Here is a 25,491-nt window from a genome sequence, read left to right as displayed (position 1 = left end):
TGATAATCTGGGTTTCTTGGTCTCCACCTCAGCCTGGTTTCTTCAAACTTAACACGGACGGAGCGAAGAGGTCGAGTTCTGAACTAGCAAGCGCGGGTGGAGTTTATCCGTGATCACCAAGTTTAGTGGGTTACTTGTTTCGTGACCAACATTGGAAATATCAATAGCTTCATGGCGAAACTTTGGGATCTTCGGGAAGACCTTATCATGGCTAAAAGTTGTAATTTCACTAGCCTCATCACAGAAACAGACTCGAAAGCTATGATTCAAGCTCTAGATAAGCAACCTAGTTTTTCTAGTAATGCCAATATACTTCTTATGGATTGCATGGTTCTCATGGAACATTTTCAAGTCTTCAAAATCGTGCATGTGTTTCAAGAGGCGATCAATGTGCAGACTTTTTAGCCAACTTAGGTCAAGACGCTTCTCGGGGAACCACCATTCTGAACTAGCTGCCGAACAGTCTAAGGGTGTTGTTGACTTGCAATTCTCAGAATATTGCATCTAGTAGACGACACTAATCATCAGGCTACTTTTTTTTCTTTTTTTTTGAAAAAAGCATATAATAACTAATTTGTATTAATTGACGATCTGATTACAAATTAATCATGCTCTTAGGATTAGCTATAATTAATAAATTTTAATGATCATACTCGAATTATATTAGGAAATTTGATTATCCAAATTAGAATAGATTTTCTACTTTTTAGACAAATTGTTTTAGTAAAAAATCCAATCAAATCAAAATACAACAAATTATTTTGTGGGCTCAGGTCTACCCTATAAGGTAAACCTGAATTCAAAATACACAATTTATATAGAGATTATGATATCTTTTGAAGGTCATCGTTTTAGTCTTGACTACCTTCAAACGATCGATCGCAGTTCTTCTCCCATCCTACCTTAATTTGGGAATGGGAACTGTGAATTGAGATCGATCTTAGGACTTAAATCCCTTTATTCGTGCTCAAATTGGACGAAAATACTCTTAAAAATTTTAGATTTCAGCATGTCTTAAATAGAAGGATCAGGGTCGGCCCTAGCCATGTCGGGCCAGGGTGACCGCACAAGGCCCCCAATTTTTGGGGGCCCAATTTTTTTAAAAAATATTTTATGTATAGTTCAATATTTTTATATTTGATAACTATTTCTTTTAGAATCAATATATTGGTCTTAATTGTAAGTGAAAAATAAAATTTTAGAATTAATTGACATCAAAATTTGGGCGAATAAATTTATATTTAAATATGCATGAAAATGTCACTCATTTTAAATTAAATTTTGAAATGTATTTTTTCTTTGTTGAATTTTATGCATTATATTTAAACAAAAAAAAAATTATTACTTTTCACTTTTGTAATAAAATACAATAATGAAGTGTATATGGATATGGACTCAATTACCTTAGTTATAGAGATTTTTAAATCTTCTAGACTTCTATTAGGTCTTTTTGGATTATGTTTCCTATTTTTATAAATATATATCTCTTTGTATATTATAGTGAAATCTAAATGGTAAAAATCTCTCTGCCTCTATATTCTTCTCTCTTTATTATTATCTTTGTGTAAAAATAGTGAAGGTCCGAATTAAATTATTTGCTCAATAATATCTTATCTCAATCTCATAAACTTATATAAGGCCTTTTGCTGGTAAGAGTTTGATGCGTACGGGGAAGCACAATTGTAGCACAACGGCATCAGCATTCAAACAAAGCTCACACAGCGAATCTTGGACGATTGCCTAAAACTCCTGTAGTGGGGTTCTGATATCGCACCACTTTGTTTGGTCTCGTCGTAAATCAGTATGTATCAGTTACAAGCGTTCACACAGTTGAGAAATAGAGCAACTCGGACTGCCATCACTTATCTGGGTTCACTCGGCACTACCAGGTAGTTTGCTTAATTTTTTATTATCTTTTTTTTTCAGAAAATAATTTGCGGGGGACATTCATAGACAACTGGGAATTGTATGAGTTTTGTATTCAAGAATTATGTAATTGATGAGAGATATATGGGATTTATGGAATTTTACTTCAATCTATTTGGTCACCAACAAAGATAGAACATAAATTGGCTATCAACTGGAGAAAAAAAAAAACGTTTACAGGTTCACTCATTATGATGATCACTGTTGATTGAATGTCTTATCAACTCATCCTATTATGCCTTAATTCTATTGCTAGTTAGTGACACCATCGTTAAAGATAATTTCAGATATTACTAGAAATCTATGATTTTCTATCAGAAGATTTCAATACTTAAATTTCTCCTCAGTTTCATATATATAAATGATCAAATGAGAACCTGTGAACCAACATGAAGATTGTCTGCATGGTGCACTAGAATCTGAGATTGTGTAAACATTTATGTAAATGCTTGTGTGCATTTATGTACAAGATTGGAAAATCACTCTATATATATATATATATATATATGGTATTAAAGCTTTTCCAGAAAATATGGTTTCAAGCATATTGTCTAGTTTAGATGTGAGTGTATAAAATAGTTTGCCCAAAATTTTTGGGCATTTGGACACAGCTTGGCTGTAGATGAGTTTTTTGATTTTTCTTTTTTTTTTTTTTGAAAAGATTTTTTTTTTTCCTTTCATAGAGAGTAACTTGTAGTTGGTTCTTTCATTCATTATTTAATACATGTAGACCCAACCATTCCTGGCCCTATGCTAATGAAGAAGTGGGAACCAGAGCCAGCCATTCTTTGCCATTTGCAACTTTGAATGTTGAAGATATATCCGGCTCTCAACCTGCTGAAGTACACAACTTAGGTATGTAATGCGGATAGGATCAGGTCATTTCCTACCTAGAAGTGATTTTGTTGTTAACATTTATAATAAGTGTGACACACTAAAACTGTTCTAAGATTATTATAGTGTCTTATTATCTATAGATATTATGCATTCAGTGACATATGTTATTGGCTGATCGGCTCCTCTGTTATTTCTTCAGTTTTTGGAATTAGATTAGTTTCCTTCACCAACTTTAATTTAATTCAAACAGTGCATATCTTTCTCAAAGTTTTAAGTAAAACTGAATCCAATGCATGAGTCTAGCCTTAGAGATATAAGAGGGATTCATTTTCTCAGTGCAGGGAAATTGGATAAAATCTTCCAGTTGGAACACATTATTGGATCCCCTAAATGGGGAGTCATTTATTAAAGTTGCAGAAGTACAAGAAGCAGAACTGCAGGTACAAATTCAATCAGATATTGTTCTTCCTGCATTTTTTAACTTTCTTAGTGGCTGTATGAAATGTTTACATTTGCTTTGCTGTTGGTCTGGTTTGAATGAATTTACAGCTCCACTTCTCTTACAATTTAAATGTCAAACTTTTAACATTGTGATTGTTTCTTTGTCTTGATTTTCCAATGTGCAGCCATTCTTGGAGAGCATGAGAAAGTGCCCCAAACATGGCCTACATAATCCATTTAAGGCACCAGAAAGGTATGCTAACATAATCTAGCTTTTTTTAGATGGGAGAGAAAAACAAAAAGTCAGCATTGAAAGTTAAATCCGAAAACAAAACAAAGCAAAAAGAAAACATGATTGTCTAATGATATATTAGTCATGGAGATGTAACATTTCTTCATTAGATTGAAATATGAAAATTGATATAACATTATGGATGCTTTTACAGGTACCTAATGTTGGGAGACATATCTGCAAAGGCAGCTCATATGCTATCATTGCCTGAAGTAATATAAATCAAGAAATGATAATTTATATCCCTTAATATTTCAATGTAATTCATAATGATTTAGGTTGTTGAAGACCGTGGTTTGTTTGATAATTTATTTTATCAATAACTTTCAGGTTTCTGATTTCTTCACAAGGTTAATACAGAGGGTGTCTCCTAAGAGTTACCAGCAAGCTCTGGGTGAAGTTATTGTCACACAGAAGTTTTTGGAAAATTTTTCTGGTGATCAGGTACAAAACCTCTAAGTTAAGCTATTGGTTCATATGATCAATGTATAAAAGGAAGAGACAAAAATGAGGGAATTGTCATTGAATCGCTACTGTTAACTCTGTTGAATTCACCTTCATGTCTACTTGACAAAATTCTCATTGTATGGTTCTCATGACTGTAATTCATTAAATGATTCTTGATAGAAACGAATATTTTCAAAGTATGGTGCAACTGGCACCAATTAAAAACAAACCGAGAGAAAATATATTAGTGTGGTTGGACATGTTCAATACAGATCAGTGGATGCCCTAGTTAGAATGTCATGATAGTCATAGAGTGTAGGGACCTAAAGTTAATGTGCTTGGTATCACCTACATGCTAGTACAAACTCAGCAGGGCTTGTAGTCGATTTGGCAGTAAGAAAGTTGGATAGAGATATAGAATCCATACAGCTGACCGGGCAGGCCCAACTAGATTAGAACTAAGACTTATTTAAGTTGTTTTACCTTTTCTAGATCCAGTAATGTGCTTGCTTCTTTCACACCCATGGTTTTTTAGATTTCACAAAGATTCCAGGGACCTAAAAGTTTTCTCTCATATTTTTGATTTTTTTCCCTTTCTATCTGGCAGGTTCGATTTCTGGCAAGGTCTTTTGGAGTACCTGGAAATCATCTTGGACAGCAGAGCCATGGCTTCCGCTGGCCTTATGGTCCTGTAAGTCGTTCATTATATAAATTCTCAATTCAATGCAATACAACTGCGCAAAAGAGGCTTCCTAGTAAACTATTTTATTTTATTTTTTTACTGCTTTATGCCTTTTACTAGTAAACTATTTGTTTTTACATTATTTTCCTGATTATCAATAAATAATCCATTAGTTATTCTGAAGTTTTAAACTCAATCACTTTTCTCAACTGAACTCCCTCAGCTGTTTTCCATCATTTGAAGTCAGCTACATTAATCAGTTTCCTACATGGAATATGTCTAGGGTTTGTTCACCTTTAAACCACAAGGTCTCATATTATTTTGTTTACTATTTACATGTTACTCTTGCTCTTCTAAGATATTTTATCCATAGGTGCATCTTTATGCCATCTTTGACAGTCAAACACAAACCTTTCTCAAATTTATTTAGTTGCCAACCATTTGCACTCATTTTGGCTCATATCCATCTCAACATTCTAAATTATTCTATCCTACCATTATGATGTAGGAGCATATAAGAAATTAAGAACACTTAAATCACTCTGTCAATTCATTTGTTTATGATATTCATGATTTATCATGAAAGTTTGTCATTGAAAATTTTGACTTTCAGGTGGCCATTGTTACTCCCTTTAATTTTCCCTTGGAGATTCCTGTACTTCAGTTGATGGGTGCATTATACATGGGAAATAAGCCAGTTCTTAAAGTTGATAGCAAGGTAAAAGTGTGCAAGTTCTTAGTAACTCAAAATCCTTGGAAACTCCTTTATTTGACAAGCTAATATTAATCTGACAATTAGGTCTACCAATTACATTTGCATCGTTTTATGATTACATCATGGCTTCTAATTTTTCTTTAGGTGTGCATTGTAATGGAACAAATGCTACGTCTGCTTCATGATTGTGGGCTACCAATAGAGGATGTTGATTTCTTAAATTCTGATGGAAAGACAATGAACAAACTACTAGTAGAGGTTGGTTTCTCAAATTCTTCTCTTTGTAGATAAGTGTTGCAATGATGGGCCACTTGACAGTAACCAGTTATCTCCCTATTCATTTCTGACCATTAAACAGTTTTCTTTATAGAGTTTTGTCACATTCAATCTTTGCTATTTAATATTAGACAATTGCAATATCTCTAAACCCAGTCAGTAATTGCTGATTGTTTCCTTCAAGTTTTTAACTTGGGGGGTCATTCTGTAAACATCAACACTCCAATTCATTGCAATTAGATTATGCTCCTGCCTTAAGTGAATAAAATAAAAAAAGGGAAAGATATATATATATATATATATATATACTGATTAAGAAAACACATACAGAACTAGAAGTGATGACTGTTGACATTAGTATTAGTAAAGGGTTCACTAGTGGTGACTTTGTCTCATTTCCATTTTACCTTTCTTTTCTAGGTTTTTTTTTTTAATAATTATTTTATTTTTATTATTATTATTATTTTTTTTATAATACTTTTTATATATACTGGGCTAGGGTTCTTGAATTTTAATTAGGAAAGATCCTGGTGTCCTCTTACTTTGCAAGTTTGCATTCTTTTCTTGTTTTTGCATCAATACAGATCTAAAAGTTTTCTCAGAAAATGATTTACTTTTGTTTTTCCTATACCTGATGCGTTTTGAGATGTTGAGTTGGGATCATGATTCCTGCTGTTCCCCGACTGCATTTATTTCTTTCTCTCTTTCTGTCTTCTCCTAAAGCTTTTCTGTCTTTCCCATTATCATTGTTGTTCTATTGCTTTCTTTTATTTATATATTTATGTGTACATAAAATAATTCTTGCTGCTTATTTGTATCTGCAAGTTTGTGTTAAGCATGAGAAATTCTAGCCTCTAGCATGTTCTTCTTGGCACTCAGATGTACTTTTCCATGTTAAAATGTCAAAGTAAAGGCACTTCAATATCTTTAACTTTTTCAAAAGACAGATATTTGCTATACATCATAATATGGTGGTGGTCTAGTGTGTTGCAAAGAGCTGCTACCTTTCAGTAAGGTTGAAGCAGTCAAGGGGAACAAACCAAGGAAGGAGAAGTATTTTACAAAACTGTGTATTCAAATATAAGTATAACCAAGTTTATGTAGGTTAGGTTATCATACTAAATTAGGGGACTCCAAACTCCAAAGTCCCAAAGAAACTAAAATAAAAATGCAACTGCATTGAAATCTCCGATAGGTTAACTGCGTGTGGATAAGTTGATGCTATCTAGTTGAAGCTATGATTCATGAATGTTCACATTATTAGAAATTTTATCACATGAATGTGTATCTGAAATTTTAAACCTTTATACTGTAACCATTAGGGAAAACCACGCATGACTCTATTCACTGGTAGCTCGAGAGTAGCAGAGAAGTTAGCAGGGGACCTTAAAGGTCGCATCAAGCTGGAAGATGCTGGATTTGACTGGAAGATCCTTGGCCCTGATGTTGATGAGGTTTACACACTGAACATGACAATGGCTTATCTTATGTCTGTTTATGTTTTAAATGTATTGTATTGCCCATACATTTGTGTGATAGGTGGATTACATCGCGTGGGTTTGTGATCAAGATGCCTACGCATGTAGTGGTCAGAAGTGCTCAGCTCAATCAATACTTTTTATGCATGAGGTTGGCTGTTATTATTCCTGTCCTGTCTGTCTTTTAGTTTTTTAATCAACTGGTTCATTTTTGTTTTTGGTTTCTTCATAAAAAAGTGGTGTATGTACACATAGAATGTCAGTTAGTATATTTGTAAAGAGACAATAACGTCTCCTGTCTTGTGTGCAGAATTGGAGCAAAAGTCCCCTCATCAACTTAATGAGCTCACTCGCTGCAAGAAGAAAGCTAGATGACTTAACAGTTGGTCCTGTTCTCACTGTATGTGCTTCTACTTCTCTTAGGTGTTTGGGTATTGATTGGATGATAGATTTGTGCACATAATTTAAATATGATTTGAATAAATCCTGACCAGTGGCTGTTTAGCAATATCTTTTACTTTTTAATAATGTTGTCACTCTTACAAGTACCCAACATTGGGGAAATAGGACTGATGGCATTTGAAAGATGCTAATAATTAACATTGTGGTATGGAGGCCACTATCTTAGGCTAATCGAGCAACCACTTTGTGCCCCAACCTACCACTAGCAACCACTTTGGGCCCCAACTTGCTACTGCATACTCTAGTTGATTCGTCACACACCCTAGGCTAATCGAGCACCTAACTGACTGAACACTCCAAGCAATTGGGCACTAGCCCCCCCTCCCCCACCCTCCCCAGCCTCCCCAAGGAATAGTATTACCTGGACAAAAAAAAAGCTTGCCAAACAGTAGAATATGTCTATTCTTGGGAATGCTATTACATTGAAAGCCTATTTTTGAACCAAACTTGCTGTAAGTGTTAAGTATTTACACTACTCAGAATCAATATTTATCTCCTTTGCATTTTAGCGGTGGATTACTAGGTAAATGCAAATGAAATATTCAATCTCAACCTTCCTGTTTTTTTTTTTTTTTTTTGGTCACTGGCTCACTGCTTATCCTACATTCAATCTCAACCAAAGTTGCAAGCTGATATTGATTTTTTCTAAACACTCAAAATTCTTATATGTGGGACTTGTGACTTGTCATTCTGAATACCCTATCTTTAATCCCATTTCAATATCATCAAGCGAGAATTGAGATCTTAACAATTTTTCTTTACTCCCTTATTTGCTTGAGCAGTTTGTGTGAGTTTTAATCTCTGAACAGGGTACACAGTTACAGAGATCACTGTGTTAACCTTGGGGGACAATGACGTTACAGTAGCCTATAGCGTGCCAAATGATGTAACAATGGGCCACTGTGTCTAGCATATCTGTTGACTATAAGTTTTTATGTTGCTTTCCTCTTATTGGTTGGTTATATAAAATGAAAGATCTTTGAATGATGGTTGGAAATCTACTAACTATAATGAATTATGCAGAACAATAGTTAATGCCTTTTTTTCCATTTTGCAGTTTACAACCAAAGCAATGTTAGATCATATGAATAAATTGCTTCAGATACCAGGATCAAAGCTTCTCTTCGGTGGTGAAGCCTTGCAAAATCATTCCATCCCTTCAATTTATGGTGCCATTAGACCAACTGCCATTTTTGTTCCTCTAGAAGAAATCCTAAAGGATGAAAATTACGATCTTGTGACAACAGAAATTTTTGGCCCATTCCAGGTAATAGCTCCGTGGTTTGACTATTTTTATTTTGATAGATTATACTGATTTATCTATGACGTTGTAACTTGATGTGGTGTCTCCGGAAATAACTTTCTTATATGCTAACAAACTGTCATCTATATGAACTTTTGTTGGCAGATAGTCACCGAATACAAAGATAATCAATTGCCTATGGTCTTGAATGCCCTTGAAAGGATGGATGCAAATTTAACGGCTGCTGTAGTTTCAAATGATCAACTGTTCCTGCAAGTAAGATTAACACTTTTTAGAGAAGATTTGATAATTTTGTGGCTTCAAAATGAAGCACTTCCATGATTTTAGCATTCAACGATAAAGCATGCTTTTGAAATTGGCTGCACAATGAGAGGAGGATATTAGGTGTAAGCAAGTTGGATTGGCTCACCGAACTCCATTGCCGGCTTTTGACATTATATTTGCATCAATGCATGTAATCAATTTGCTCGTTGCTCTCCAAATGTAACCGTCTTGTCCTCAATCTGCAGGAAGTAATCGGAAATTCTGTTAATGGAACTACTTATGCCGGAATCAGAGCAAGAACAACAGGGGCACCACAAAATCACTGGTAAGTAGAAGTAGAAGGTTATATACTTTTGAGGATGGCAACGGGCCCCGTCCTTGCAACCCCGACCCCGTCCCTGTCCCTGGCGGATCCCCACGGGGAATTAGGCGGGGACAGGAATTCCCTGTCCCCAATCAACCCCTCCCCGTTCCCAAAAATTTTCCCCATTGTCATCCCTACTTTTGAGTTGGGTATTTGGGCACTTGTTGATTATTTCTAGTAAGCTAAAGAAGTGATGCCTGGCAGGTTCGGTCCGGCCGGAGATCCGAGAGGAGCCGGAATTGGGACACCGGAAGCAATAAAGCTAGTTTGGTCTTGCCATAGAGAAATTATATATGATATCGGCCCTGTATCGCCAGCATGGAAACTTCCACAAGCGACGTAATAGGGAAATCCACTGATCATTAGCCTGCAATTTGGTTTGTAGTTAATTGTAGGAATGGAATGAATCTGATAAATGATGTCACTATTAGAAATAATGCATCTTTTATTTATTTATTTTATCTTTTATTCTTCTAGCGGATATAATAAAAGAGAATTCCTTTCCTGGCTTCCCAAACATACAGCAGATTTGGTTTCCGAAAAATATTTGAAGAGGGATGGAATTGAAATTTTATAGAAAAGAAATTTATTAGAAGATCGATTTTATTGTTTGGTTAGTAGAAAATTAAATATTGGGAATATTTATTACATTGTTTGGTTGGGTTTGTAATCAATAGTTATACCATGGATCTGGGTCCACCATGTAAGATGGACCCGTCATAATTTACATACTAAATATTCACAGTTTCAATATGTAAATTGTGAACATTCAGTATGTAAATTGTGTATTTTAGATTTGAGAAGGTGGACCCGAGTCCACAGAATAATTTGTTGTTGCAATTGTAAAAAATAGGGAAAAGGGTCAAATAAGCCCTCCAACTTTACCTAAGGAGTCAATTAGGCCCCTGAACATTTTAAAGTAGCAATTAAACCCATCAACATTGTATTTTGATGCAAAAAAGTCCATAAACCTGTTAATGACCTGTGATCACAGGTCACTAGGATTCCGGTCAAATTTTCAGCACCCATATTCCGGCACAAAAGTCAAGGGCGACCGTTCGACGGTCGCCGGTGACTCACTGGAGAAGGCAACCACTGGGTTTTGTGCCGGAATATAGCCTGAGTGTGCCGAAAATTTGACCGGAATCTTAATGACCTGTGATCACAGGTCATTAATAGGCTTATGGACTTTTTTGCATCAAAATATAATGTTGATGGGTTTAATTGCTACTTTAAAATGTTCAGGGGCCTAATTGACTCCTTAGGTAAAGTTGGAGGGCTTATTTGACCCTTTTCCCTATTTTTTACAATTGCAACAACAAATTATTCTGTGGACTCGGGTCCACCTTCTCAAATCTAAAATACACAATTTACATACTGAATGTTCACAATTTACATATTGAAACTGTGAATATTTAGTATGTAAATTATGACGGGTCCATCTTACATGGTGGACCCAGATCCATGGTATAACTATTGATTACAAACCCAACCAAACAATGTAATAAATATTCCCAATATTTAATTTTCTACTAACCAAACAATAAAATCGATCTTCTAATAAATTTCTTTTCTATAAAATTTCAATTCCATCCCTCTTCAAATATTTTTCGGAAACCAAATCTGCTGTATGTTTGGGAAGCCAGGAAAGGAATTCTCTTTTATTATATCCGCTAGAAGAATAAAAGATAAAATAAATAAATAAAAGATGCATTATTTCTAATAGTGACATCATTTATCAGATTCATTCCATTCCTACAATTAACTACAAACCAAATTGCAGGCTAATGATCAGTGGATTTCCCTATTACGTCGCTTGTGGAAGTTTCCATGCTGGCGATACAGGGCCGATATCATATATAATTTCTCTATGGCAAGACCAAACTAGCTTTATTGCTTCCGGTGTCCCAATTCCGGCTCCTCTCGGATCTCCGGCCGGACCGAACCTGCCAGGCATCACTTCTTTAGCTTACTAGAAATAATCAACAAGTGCCCAAATACCCAACTCAAAAGTAGGGATGACAATGGGGAAAATTTTTGGGNCCCAAAAATTTTCCCCATTGTCATCCCTACTTTTGAGTTGGGTATTTGGGCACTTGTTGATTATTTCTAGTAAGCTAAAGAAGTGATGCCTGGCAGGTTCGGTCCGGCCGGAGATCCGAGAGGAGCCGGAATTGGGACACCGGAAGCAATAAAGCTAGTTTGGTCTTGCCATAGAGAAATTATATATGATATCGGCCCTGTATCGCCAGCATGGAAACTTCCACAAGCGACGTAATAGGGAAATCCACTGATCATTAGCCTGCAATTTGGTTTGTAGTTAATTGTAGGAATGGAATGAATCTGATAAATGATGTCACTATTAGAAATAATGCATCTTTTATTTATTTATTTTATCTTTTATTCTTCTAGCGGATATAATAAAAGAGAATTCCTTTCCTGGCTTCCCAAACATACAGCAGATTTGGTTTCCGAAAAATATTTGAAGAGGGATGGAATTGAAATTTTATAGAAAAGAAATTTATTAGAAGATCGATTTTATTGTTTGGTTAGTAGAAAATTAAATATTGGGAATATTTATTACATTGTTTGGTTGGGTTTGTAATCAATAGTTATACCATGGATCTGGGTCCACCATGTAAGATGGACCCGTCATAATTTACATACTAAATATTCACAGTTTCAATATGTAAATTGTGAACATTCAGTATGTAAATTGTGTATTTTAGATTTGAGAAGGTGGACCCGAGTCCACAGAATAATTTGTTGTTGCAATTGTAAAAAATAGGGAAAAGGGTCAAATAAGCCCTCCAACTTTACCTAAGGAGTCAATTAGGCCCCTGAACATTTTAAAGTAGCAATTAAACCCATCAACATTATATTTTGATGCAAAAAAGTCCATAAGCCTATTAATGACCTGTGATCACAGGTCATTAAGATTCCGGTCAAATTTTCGGCACACTCAGGCTATATTCCGGCACAAAACCCAGTGGTTGCCTTCTCCAGTGAGTCACCGGCGACCGTCGAACGGTCGCCCTTGACTTTTGTGCCGGAATATGGGTGCTGAAAATTTGACCGGAATCCTAGTGACCTGTGATCACAGGTCATTAACAGGTTTATGGACTTTTTTGCATCAAAATACAATGTTGATGGGTTTAATTGCTACTTTAAAATGTTCAGGGGCCTAATTGACTCCTTAGGTAAAGTTGGAGGGCTTATTTGACCCTTTTCCCTAAAAAATATTAAGAATAATAAAAAGAGCAAATTTCACTTTTAGTCCTTGCTATTGTGGCATTGCCACATTAAGTCTTATTATTTTAATTTTTTTATATTACATCCTGACTTTGAACAACTTCCATTTTTAGTCATTGTATTGCCATATTTAGTCATATTCTTTTAATTTTGCCATATTACATCCATGACTTTGGACAACTTTCACTTTTAGTTCTTGACTATTATGACATTGCCACATTTAGTCCTATTCTTTTAATTTTGTCATATTACATCCATGACTTTCATTTAATTTCCATCATTAATCTTCCGTTAAAAATTTCATTATTTTACCGTTAGAAATATGAGTTACGATATAACATTCTTTGATGTTTACGATATTTCTAACGTGTTTAAAATATGAGTTATGATATAGATGTAATATGACAAAATTAAAAGAATAGGACTAAATGTGGCAATGCCACAATAGTTAATGACTAAAAGTGGAAGTTGTTCAAAGTCGTAATATGACAAAATTAAAGAATATAACTAAATGTGACAATGTCACAATAGTCATTAAAAGTGAAATTTACTCATAATAATAATAATGGTAAAAGGACAAAATTGTCTTACCAAGTCAGCGATTTTAAAAAATATATATATAAAATAAGGAGTTTATTACCAAAATGGTCCCTTGACTATTGCGAAATTACCAATTTGGTCATTGACAATTTTTTTTCTCAAATTAAGTCCCTCGACTTTGAAAAATTTAACCAATTTGGTCCTCCGTTTATTTTGCCGTTAAACATCCGTTAAACCGCGACCAAATTGGTAATTTTGTTATAGTCAAGGGACCAAATTGGTAATTTTGTCATAGTCAAGGGACTAAATTGGTACTTACTTTTTCACTAAAATGGTCCCTTAACTATACCAATTTGGTCCCTTGACTATAGAAAAATTACCAATTTGGTCCCGGTTTAACGGATGTTTAACGGTAAAATAAACGGAGGACCAAATTGGATAAAATTTTCAAAGTCGAGGGACTTAATCGGTCACGAAAAATTGTCGAGGACCAAATTGGTAATTTTACAATAGTCGAGGGATCATTTCGGTAATAAACTCTAAAATAAGATACCAATGTTTAGCAAAGAAAATTTTTCCTCAAATTTGAGGAATAATACTTTCTTTGGAAAATGAATTCTATAAACCAAACAAAAGAAAATAGCATTTCCTTAAATTTTAGGAAGTTGATTTTCTTGAAAAATATTTTTCATCAAACCAAATATGTTCTTAATGTTATATATGCATTTCGTCAGCTAAAACATATAAAAAGAAATGGTTGTCTATATTACGACACTTATTGTACTCTAGTTCTAGTCTGCCTATAACTCTACACTGTATATATTTCCTCTCTATAATTATGTACAAATTGATTCATCCAATAATACTATCCTAATATGATATCAGTTGCTAGGCTTTCTCCCATAGCTGTTGACGACGGTTCTACCGGTATTTCTTTCGAGCGGACTGTCTCTGATGTAGTCATTCCTTCCTTACCCAATTCTCTTTCTACTACTGCTCACCATTTTGTGAGTATCAAACTTACGAACNTTTTTTGCATCAAAATATAATGTTGATGGGTTTAATTGCTACTTTAAAATGTTCAGGGGCCTAATTGACTCCTTAGGTAAAGTTGGAGGGCTTATTTGACCCTTTTCCCTAAAAAATATTAAGAATAATAAAAAGAGCAAATTTCACTTTTAGTCCTTGCTATTGTGGCATTGCCACATTAAGTCTTATTATTTTAATTTTTTTATATTACATCCTGACTTTGAACAACTTCCATTTTTAGTCATTGTATTGCCATATTTAGTCATATTCTTTTAATTTTGCCATATTACATCCATGACTTTGGACAACTTTCACTTTTAGTTCTTGACTATTATGACATTGCCACATTTAGTCCTATTCTTTTAATTTTGTCATATTACATCCATGACTTTCATTTAATTTCCATCATTAATCTTCCGTTAAAAATTTCATTATTTTACCGTTAGAAATATGAGTTACGATATAACATTCTTTGATGTTTACGATATTTCTAACGTGTTTAAAATATGAGTTATGATATAGATGTAATATGACAAAATTAAAAGAATAGGACTAAATGTGGCAATGCCACAATAGTTAATGACTAAAAGTGGAAGTTGTTCAAAGTCGTAATATGACAAAATTAAAGAATATAACTAAATGTGACAATGTCACAATAGTCATTAAAAGTGAAATTTACTCATAATAATAATAATGGTAAAAGGACAAAATTGTCTTACCAAGTCAGCGATTTTAAAAAATATATATATAAAATAAGGAGTTTATTACCAAAATGGTCCCTTGACTATTGCGAAATTACCAATTTGGTCATTGACAATTTTTTTTCTCAAATTAAGTCCCTCGACTTTGAAAAATTTAACCAATTTGGTCCTCCGTTTATTTTGCCGTTAAACATCCGTTAAACCGCGACCAAATTGGTAATTTTGTTATAGTCAAGGGACCAAATTGGTAATTTTGTCATAGTCAAGGGACTAAATTGGTACTTACTTTTTCACTAAAATGGTCCCTTAACTATACCAATTTGGTCCCTTGACTATAGAAAAATTACCAATTTGGTCCCGGTTTAACGGATGTTTAACGGTAAAATAAACGGAGGACCAAATTGGATAAAATTTTCAAAGTCGAGGGACTTAATCGGTCACGAAAAATTGTCGAGGACCAAATTGGTAATTTTACAATAGTCGAGGGATCATTTCGGTAATAAACTCTAAAATAAGATACCAATGTTTAGCAAAGAAAATTTTTCCTCAAATTTGAGGAATAATACTTTCTTTGGAAAATGAATTCTATAAACCAAACAAAAGAAAATAGCATTTCCTTAAATTTTAGGAAGTTGATTTTCTTGAAAAATATTTTTCATCAAACCAAATATGTTCTTAATGTTATATATGCATTTCGTCAGCTAAAACATATAAAAAGAAATGGTTGTCTATATTACGACACTTATTGTACTCTAGTTCTAGTCTGCCTATAACTCTACACTGTATATATTTCCTCTCTATAATTATGTACAAATTGATTCATCCAATAATACTATCCTAATATGATATCAGTTGCTAGGCTTTCTCCCATAGCTGTTGACGACGGTTCTACCGGTATTTCTTTCGAGCGGACTGTCTCTGATGTAGTCATTCCTTCCTTACCCAATTCTCTTTCTACTACTGCTCACCATTTTGTGAGTATCAAACTTACGAACCGTAATTTTTTTTTGGCGGACTCAGCTCGCCCATTTTTTCGTGGCCAAAATCTTATGGGCTATGTTGATCGTTTGACTTTGTGCCCACCAACGACGTTGTCAGCTTCCCGCCAGTGAAGCCTCCTTCGTTGCCTCTGTAGCATCTAATCCGGCGTATGACCTTTGGGTTCAACAAGACCAGGCCATACTTTCCATGCTCATCTCCTCCCTCTCGGAGGAGGAGATGCATTTGGCAATGGGGAGGAGGACATCCATGGAGGTTGGCCTGGACTGCAATTGAAATGGCATTGGCGTCTTTTTTGTGAGACCTCAAAAATTTTTCGCAAAAAATATATTTAATTAACCCAAATAAATCTTATTATAAAATTTTTACTCCTATGAGATATATATATATATATATATATATATATATATATATATATATATATATATATATATATATATATGTAATGGTGATGAGGAGCAGGTCTCGAGCTGAGGGTGCAGTTCTGGTTGCTTTATTTACTGAGGTATGCCCTTCAGAGCCTACTTGTTATGTGAAATTTGTTAGGTTTCCAGAATAGAGGGAGGTTATAGACACGAAATTTAATGCTTTGTTGCAGAATTAGACATGGCGGCTTGTGCCCTACCATGCAGGGATGAATGTTGTTGGGTGCAAGTGGGTATTTCGCACCAAACGAAAAGTTGATGGCTCTATTGAGTGTCACAAGGCACGATTAGTGACCAAGAGGTTCAACTAATTAAGTGGATGGACATGACTTCTTTGATACGTTCAATCCCGTGATTAAACTGACCACAGCTCGGTTGCTGTCGTCTTTGGCCTTGACCTCTTTCTGGGTCATTCGCCAACATGATGTACATAATGCGTTTCTAAATGGGACACTTACTAAGATAGTTTATATGCACTAGCCACCTAGGTATGCAGATGAGGAATTTCCTGACCATGTTTGTTTTTTGCAGAGGTCTTTGTATGGTCTTAAGTAGGCTCCTCAGGCTTGGTTTACCTGGCTACATACTTTTCTGTTGTCAATTGGTTTTCAAGGGTCGAAAACAAATGTCTCTCTTTTTATCTTTTCACAAGTGGAGTTGAGAGTATATCTATTGGTTTATGTGGATGACATCCTAGTTATGGGGAGTGATCGTCTTTTGGGTCTACACTCGTAGCCAAATTGGCTACTACTTTCAAGATTCGTGACTTAGGGGCTCCGGGCTTCTTTTTAGGTATTGAGAAAGTGCGTACAGATGGGGGCATGCTGCTCTCTCAGAAGCGGTAGATATCCTGAAGCGTGCTAGCATGACTGATTGTAAGTCGTTGGCAACTCCCATTCCTGTGTCTTGTCCTGTTGCTGAGGCAGATGAACCATACACAGATCCCACGAAGTACATGAGTTTGGTTGGTGCCTTGTAGTATCTCACTCTAACTCGTCCTGACTTATCTTATGCTGTTAATTTGTTGTGCCAGCACATGCATGCTCTGACAGTGGCTCATCAGGCTCAACTTAAGAGGGTTGTCAATATCTTCGTTGAGATTGCTTATCTTCCACTACTACAAAATTAACCATATAAGTATAACTTTTAGCTACACCTTTTAAAAAAGGTGTAATGTATTCCCTAAAATAAAATAAACACCCTACTTTTCGCGGCACCCACCGGTGCCGTGAAAAGTAAATATTAAAATAATAATATACTTTCCGCGGCACCCATTCCACAATGGTTGCCGCGGAAAATAAATTACCATTTCCCCAGCTAGCGAATTAATTTTATTCGTTTAAAGGGACCGTACTTACTACTTAGCCTGTTAGCCATTTCAATCTCTTCCATTTCTTCAGAGAGCTTCTCCCTCTCCTCTGCTCCATCTCCTCCGTTGATGCCGCTCTCCATCTCCTCCGATGCCGATGCCGATGCCGCCCTCTCCTCCGATGCCGACGCCGCCCTCTCCTCGGATGTCGACGCCGAGACCTGCAGTAGACGCCACCGCCGACACCGCCATTCCGTCCCAACAAGACATGCATGACTTCCTCTGCTTTTTCCATTTCAATTGTGTTTCTTACTTGTACGTGTTTATTTCACTTAGTTTAATTTCCTTCAATGGACCAAATAGTAAACTTGTGTTCCTACTGCAAGAGTCAACTTGGTGGTAAATTATTGATCTTTCAGAACACACTGCCATCACTGGGCATTGGCCGCTTGAGGCTGCGGGCATGGAGATGATCCTATCATGTATGGAACTGATAAAAAACATATGCTGAGAATACCAGAAGATCCTTTAATTTTATAAACAGATGGCTACTGATTTCACCAAGTATCAAATTGCTAAAAATTAATGTGTATACCTTTAGTGATAAGTATACAGATATAGCAACTTTATGTAATAATCTACATTCGTATACACACACATGCATTTATTTATTTATTGAGGATCTAATTTTTACATTTTCAGTCCACAAATTGGGACTTAATTAAAGTTTGTTTATTTATGATGAAGTTGAGGGATTGATAATGTGAATTGTTGTGTATTTTGAAATACTTACTCATTTGTATTATGATGTTCTTTACTTTTGTATTTATTGTGTTTGGATAAACCGTTATTATTGCATATTATGCTTAAAATCAAGACATGTTAAAGATAATGTGGGCTGTGAACTACCGTTGTTATTGATTACAACAACAATGGTTTAAAACCATTGTCATAATAATAAATACTACCAACAAAGACAATAATATACATATACGGAAATAGAAAATTTTAATTTTTTTTGTCTTTAATAGAAAAGACAGTTAAAAATTAATATACATATACGGAAATAGAAAATTTTAATTTTTTTTGTCTTTAATAGAAAAGACAGTTAAAGACAGTTAAAGTCTTTAATAGACTTTACATCGAGATCTTCAACCACACCTAATCAACAATCGTTTTCACATTAAAGACAATAGTTTAAAACTGTTATCGTTATGAATAAAGACAATAGTTTTAAACCGTTGTCTACGAGCGGGATCTACAACAAAACTTGCTTCAACAATAGTCAAAAGACAATGATTTTTAACTGTTGTCTTTGATATATATATATATATATATATATATATATATAAAAGACAATGGTTTTAAACCGTTGACTTTGAGTGAGGCTTACAACATCGACTTTATCAACCGTCTATAGACAACGATTTTTAACTGTTGTCTTTGATATATAAGACAACAGTTATCAACCGTTGTCTTTAAACGGGATCTACAACAACACCAGTTTCAACAATAGTCTATAAACAACGATTTTTAATCGTTCTCTTTAATATATATAAGATAACGATTTTAAACCATTGTCTTTATGCGAGATTTACAACAGCACTGACTTCAACAACAGTCTATAGACAATGGTTTTTAACCGTTGTCTTTGATATATAAGACAACGATTTTAAACTTTTGTCTTTGAGCGAGACTTACAAGTTACAACAACATTTGCTTCAATAATTTATTTTTGACCTATATCAAAGACAACGACTTCAACAACAGTCTATTTGTATTTTTCTTGTAGTGTTATTTTGAAATACTACTTATGGTAGCGTTTCAAAATAAATTATTATTTCAAACTTTTCATGTTTACCAACCAGAACTTATAACTTATTTGTAACTTTAAATAAGTTATAAGTTTTAAAATAAACTCTACTAGAGTTTTACTCCGATCCCCAAATTATTATTGTATTTGCTTTAACTTATTTGTGTATTTGATTATTGTATGATTCTTTATGTATAATTAGTTGTAATAGAGTTTACAATGTCCTGACTACCAGTAGTTAATATAAAAGAATTTAAAAACAAAAAAACTTTATACATGATAGAAAGTAAACGTTAGAAACAGTGATTTTAATAGGAAAAAAATAGAATTTTTCATGCATGCAGCTAGAAGACTAGAAGCACATTACTGTATGCTAAGCTAATGAATGCAACAACAAAAAATTATTCACTAAAAAAAAAGAAAAAATATATAGAATTTTCTGATGTAAAAAATTAAAAGTCTATAGCACTCATAAAACATACATAATTTTGAAAAAAAAAAAAAAAAAAGTCTACAGATTATTAAGTATTGAGCATTTCATCTCTCTAAAATTGTTGGACCAGAATAGGGTGCAGGAGCCACAATGAAACTCTCAGGCTTTGCCCTCTCTTCAAGCCATGCATAACCCTTCACATCCACATCTGCCTTCAACTCTCCACCGTCTATGCACCAATAAAAAGAACCCACATTATAATATTTCTGCTCCAGTTAAAGCAATGGTACGTGATCAAATTAGAACTATAAGAATTTGTTGAGATTAACAAGTAACAAGAAACAATAACAATAAAAAGTAAAAAATACAAAATTTACAAGGTTCAGTAATAATATAATGTGTCTATTTTTACAAGAATGAAACTATTATTTTATTAATTATGATGGTAATATAACCAATATATTTATAAGGCACGACACAATAATCTGTTCCAGCTATATTACTTATATGAGACAAACTCAACATAGTTAAATTGAGAATGTATACCTGATGAAAATGGTGTGAAAGGGAAATCATGATAGTAAGTGCAGTTTCGGGCTTGAGTTTGGGAATAAGGGGGTCCAAGAACATCTAATATGGCGCAAGGTGTGAGTGCTCGGAAGCAGTGCATGTTGCCGCCGGCGGCCGGAAATAGTACGGACACATCGCAGGGGGCACTCAAGTCTGCGTCCACTTTAACCTTTGCTAATCGACGCCCACCCTGCTGCTGCCCTATATATATATATATATATATATATATATATATATATATATATATATTACAAAATCCCAATGTTAGTGACAAAAAAATAAGAGGAAGAAGAGAGGTAATCTCAAATTTCTTCAGTTCAAATGACTTTTTTTGGGTATTACTCGAAGGCTCAATCTCATGACCTCTCATTTGGGAAAGTCACTACGTGTCACTTGATCACAGAGTCATTAACATTCAATTAGATCTGGAATTGATGAAGGATGGTGAGGTTATTATGGTCATTTTCTCTCAATTAAAAGAACCGAGCACCCAATTAATGATTGAAAGAATGAAAGAGAAAAAGATGAGTAAAATCATTAAAGGTTTACAAGACATACGGTCTTTTCGAAATGGAAATTCTCAGACTTAGATTGTTCAATTAATTAAAAAATGTAAAGTAAGAGATGTTACGTTATGAAACATAACATAAGAGAGGTGGTTGCATTGCTACCTACTAATTCATTCAAAATAATGAATAAAATAGTAAACATGCATGTAAAAGCCATCTAGTACGTAGAGACTAAAAGTTTCAAGTAGAGAAGGTTTGAGCAATATAAGTTTGAACATTACAAGTTTCAATTGGACAAGTTTTCCTGGAGGTTTAGTGCACGACCCTAGAAGAATATAATAAAGAAAGAATTTCAAGGAATGGTGCAAGGAGATTCTTCCCTTCTAACGAGAATTGGTTGGTTAGTTGATGTGAAACAACCATGGACCAAGTCTAGGTTCTGCATAGTTCATAGGCCAAAATAACATTTTGCTATCCAAGTGTCAAAGTTTAAAAATGTTTTTCAAAAGTAGGTGCATAAAAAGTTTTCAAAAAATCATTTTTTGATAATGAAGTATAAAACTACTTACTGTTAGATTTTTGAGAACTAAGATCGCTTTATTATGGGTTTCATAAATCACTGACAACCAAGGACCCCAACATGTATGAGTGCTCCGTTCTAACTAATTTGTTTTGAAGGGATCGGAGAAAATTTCCTATACATGATCGCATTTGGTCATTAACTATTAAAATTTTATAATAATTAAGTGCATGACTATGTAATTTGTATCACATTTGATCTTGCCGTCGTCTAATTTTCCGGCCAACTATTGCCAGAAGTACTCCTCCCGGAAGGAGCACTTCCTGAATAGCACTACATTTGCTTATTCTGGGAGGAGCACTCCCGGCAATAGTTGGCCCGGAAATTGGATGGCAAATTATATAGTCATTTATGCATCTAATTAAAAAATTTTAATAGTCAAAGACCAAATGTGATTCATATATGACAGTTAAGGACAAAAAGTGAAATATATTCTTTTGAAAGGGACATGATATGTATATCAAATTAAAGCTTTGTCATATGAGCAAGGAGTAAAAAGTGAGTAGATTTAAAAGAGGGAGATCACATGCACCTTGATGGAGGGCATTGTGTATGATGCTTGTGGATGCATCATTTTCCACCCAATCAAAAGATTTAAGGTGCATGCTTCCAAACAGAAGCTTGCTCAACACAGTCATGCCAGGATGATCATGAAGTGGAATTACACCACAAGCTGGTAAGCAAAATATCCCAATCTGCAAATTAAATTTATACATCAAATAATAATTATTTAATATATAGCTTCAATTCATTCTTTCTTTTTTGAATTGGTTATTATGATGAGAGTAAAGAAAGTTTACTGAAAATTGGCGACATTCATATATGTGAATGTAGATGATAGCAGGAGGGTCATGCTGTCTACTTCTCCTCCTCCTGAAAAGCCTCATACTTGTGAGATTCATATCCTCAGCGTTCACACCATCTGCACCTCATATTATATATGCACTTTTCAACAATTCCCTCATTACCATATCATAAATTAATTAAATTTGCAGAAATGAGAAGTGCATCATTATTATTATTATTATTATTATTATTGTTGTTGTTGTTGTTGTTGTTGTTGTAGTAGCTGAGCGTGTTTATAAGCATGGAATAATGAATTTCAATTTATTGTTATACTTGAGCGTGTTTGTACTTTGTAAGCATGGAATAATGAATTTCAATTTTAAATTTTAGCCCATCTATATAATACTAATTTATTTAAGGGAAAATGGCACTTTTCCCCCTATGTTATGTGCATATAGCACTTTTCCTCCCTGTGTTATTAAAGTGACATTTTTTTCCCCTGAAATGTTAAATTGACATTTTTGTCCTTAAAAATATTAATTTTGGTCAACCAAAAAAAGACTCAATTTGGTAGAAAATGTCTTCCTAAATTTGTAGCCAGAAGACATTGTTCAGATTATTTATTTTCCTGTATTTATCTTTATCTCCCATATCTTTTCAAGCTAGTTTTTTAGATTATTATTATAATCACCACCACCACCACACAACCACAACAATCACCATCACTTATTATTATTATTATTATTGTTATTATTATTGTTGTTGTTGTTGTTGTTCTTATTAGTATTAGTATTATTATTACTATTATATAAGAAATAATAGGTTCAGAGTAGTGGCTCTCCAATATGAGAGGTCATGAGTTCGAGCCTCAATGGAGGCGATACTGATTCTTTGTGCTCTAATAGGTTGAGAAAGTATGTTTGAACAGATACTACTATGTAATAGAGTTAGTTGTATTAAAAAAAAAACAGAAAGAAATTCAAGAAAATAAACCAAACAAAAAAATGCAATTTCTTAACTTTCAATCAAATAAAAAAAATATAATTTTCTGATGCTCAACTAAACACAAGAAAATTAAATTAATTTTTAAAAAAAGAGTCATTTTTTGAAAAATATTTTTTCAGAAAGCATTTTCAATGTTTCTAAACAGATCTAAACCGATTATCACATCAAACAACTCCTATATATACGACTGTGCATAATTATTAATATTAATAGGCAAGAGAAATTAAATAAAGCAAAACTTATTTAATTAATCTCATACCTAGAACTGCCGTCAACCTTTGGATGTCGGCCGGAGGTGGAACATAACCACTTTCGCCATTTCTAAAAACATCCTTGCATGTCTCGTACAATCTTTGAACCATGTTCACCATTTCTCTCTTGTCAACTCTCTAGCTTTTCTCGAAAATATACACTATTTTTAACTCTTGTTTTCTTAGATATATATAATTCACAGATTTCCGAAAATTTTCTCTTCATTCAAGACAGCTTTTCTCCATTAATAACTTCGGAAAAATCTTCATTAACTACTATCTTAATGGTTGTAATTGTAATTGTAATTGATTGAAGGTTGGTGTAAAAGCGATGCAGGTATATATAGGAGTGGGGTATAATAATAATGTTCGACGAGTCAAAGGTTTCAAAACCAGGGGCACAATTCCAATGTGCTACAGATAGCGGATTTTATCCATTTTGTCTTTACAGCACATGAAGTAAATACCACTTACTATTTGTTCCATAACAGCAGTATGGCATGCAGAATTTAAAATTTTTACTTATTTAATTATATTATTTAGCATATAAAAACAAATAATAAATATTCTCATATATATATACTCTCTGTCACGATATTTTAATTTCATATTCTCTCACTCACACGTTGTTCGGTGAGTATATAAACAAATGTTTATTTATGTATGATATTATTAGTGTGAGTTAAAATATTAAATCTTATTCAAAAGGTATTTTTTAAAGGGTGAAATATTGTTAAAGTTATAATAAGATAGTTTTTATTTTATACCTCAAGTTTTAACAAATATTAGAACTAATTGTTTTTTTTTGGTTTTTTTTTTATGGACAATGCTAGATGACTCACAAATACCACTCAAAAATTTGTCACTATGGTTTGAAGTAAAAAATATAAAAAAAAAAAAAAGAAAAGAAAAACAAACCTATTAAAACATGTCATAGATATGTTTATTATGGTGACTGAAACATTATGCCCTGAATTTGGTATCTATATAGCATCTAAATTAATATTTTTGAATTTAACAATTCTTTCAATTTAATAAAGTCAAACTATATTTTTAGCATAAATAAATCAAAATAGTTATAAACTGTTACTATTACTATAATTTAAATATGGATTAATTCTCTATTTAATATAATATTTCAATAATATTTAATTAAGAATATGATAATAGAATTTAATGTAAATAGAGAGACTATAAACATTATAGATACTTCTTTTAATATTCTTGATAGAATTTATTCAAACTAATTAGAATAAATTTGAAATACAATTATTTATGAATAATTAATTTTATATTATATAAATTTCATAAACAGTTTTATATATCAGGTGAGAACCATGTCCCAGGTGAGAACGTAAGGACAAATCCAAACCATTGATCTAGTAGATCTAACGGTTGAAATAAACAAAATTTTGTAATATTTATGAAAATGACCCCGCTCATTTTAAAAGTTTATAATATTTATGAAAATGACCCCGCTCATATTTTACTTGATTTCTCATCCATCAGATATTGCAGATCAATGGTTTATGAAAATGACCCCGCTCATATTTTACTTGAAATTGAAAATTTTTCATTTGATTCATTTTATTCTGGTGAGAACAATTCTCTAGGTGTGGATGTGAGGACAAATCTAAACCATTGATCTGCAATATCTGATGGATGAGAAATCAAGTAAAATATGAGCGGGGTCATTTTCATAAATATTATAAACTTTTAAAATGAGCGGGGTCATTTTCATAAATATTACAAAATTTTGTTTATTTCAACCGTTAGATCTACTAGATCAATGGTTTGGATTTGTCCTTACGTTCTCACCTGGGACATGGTTCTCACCTGAT

The 25,491-nt window shown here is 33.6% G+C and overlaps 2 protein-coding genes across 2 annotated transcripts; one reads left to right on the top strand and one right to left on the bottom strand.

The window, feature by feature from the left end:
- Positions 1-1,648: 1,648 nt before the first annotated feature.
- Positions 1,649-9,967, top strand: LOC116011169 (probable aldehyde dehydrogenase). The gene is made up of 16 exons (XM_031250694.1): positions 1,649-1,889; positions 2,657-2,781; positions 3,100-3,203; positions 3,390-3,457; positions 3,651-3,708; positions 3,827-3,940; positions 4,551-4,634; positions 5,239-5,343; positions 5,485-5,598; positions 6,939-7,070; positions 7,156-7,245; positions 7,405-7,494; positions 8,614-8,823; positions 8,965-9,075; positions 9,330-9,409; positions 9,653-9,967. Exons 1-16 carry the CDS (start codon positions 1,804-1,806, stop codon positions 9,789-9,791), a joined length of 1,710 nt encoding a protein of 569 aa, XP_031106554.1. The 5' UTR covers positions 1,649-1,803; the 3' UTR covers positions 9,792-9,967.
- A 10,078-nt stretch (positions 9,968-20,045) lies between these two features.
- On the bottom strand, positions 20,046-23,943 carry LOC116011389 (plant cysteine oxidase 2-like). Its single transcript, XM_031250952.1, has 5 exons — positions 23,659-23,943; positions 22,409-22,530; positions 22,141-22,303; positions 20,496-20,720; positions 20,046-20,178 (listed from the first exon to the last, which is right to left on the bottom strand). Exons 1-5 carry the CDS (start codon positions 23,768-23,770, stop codon positions 20,054-20,056), a joined length of 747 nt encoding a protein of 248 aa, XP_031106812.1. The 5' UTR covers positions 23,771-23,943; the 3' UTR covers positions 20,046-20,053.
- Positions 23,944-25,491: the final 1,548 nt, after the last annotated feature.

The sequence above is a fragment of the Ipomoea triloba genome, chromosome 2 (assembly GCF_003576645.1).
Source record: "Ipomoea triloba cultivar NCNSP0323 chromosome 2, ASM357664v1".
Taxonomy (NCBI): Eukaryota; Viridiplantae; Streptophyta; class Magnoliopsida; order Solanales; family Convolvulaceae; genus Ipomoea; species Ipomoea triloba.
The sequence above is the reverse complement of the archived record's forward strand: the minus strand, read 5'-3'. Positions and strand labels throughout refer to the sequence as shown.

What these genes read in the sequence shown, in the direction of transcription:
- LOC116011389 (XM_031250952.1), bottom strand. Translation starts at nt 23,770, where the DNA reads ATGGTGAACATGGTTCAAAGATTGTACGAGACATGCAAGGATGTTTTT. An exon ending in ATGAATGTCGCCAATTTTCA is followed by an intron (nt 22,304 to 22,408) that starts GTAAACTTTCTT and finishes TTTAATTTGCAG; the next exon opens with ATTGGGATATTTTGCTTACC. An exon ending in TTTCACACCATTTTCATCAG is followed by an intron (nt 20,179 to 20,495) that starts GTATACATTCTC and finishes ATTGGTGCATAG; the next exon opens with ACGGTGGAGAGTTGAAGGCA.
- LOC116011169 (XM_031250694.1), top strand. Translation starts at nt 1,804, where the DNA reads ATGTATCAGTTACAAGCGTTCACACAGTTGAGAAATAGAGCAACTCGG. An exon ending in TGCTGAAGTACACAACTTAG is followed by an intron (nt 2,782 to 3,099) that starts GTATGTAATGCG and finishes TCATTTTCTCAG; the next exon opens with TGCAGGGAAATTGGATAAAA. An exon ending in ATATGCTATCATTGCCTGAA is followed by an intron (nt 3,709 to 3,826) that starts GTAATATAAATC and finishes AATAACTTTCAG; the next exon opens with GTTTCTGATTTCTTCACAAG.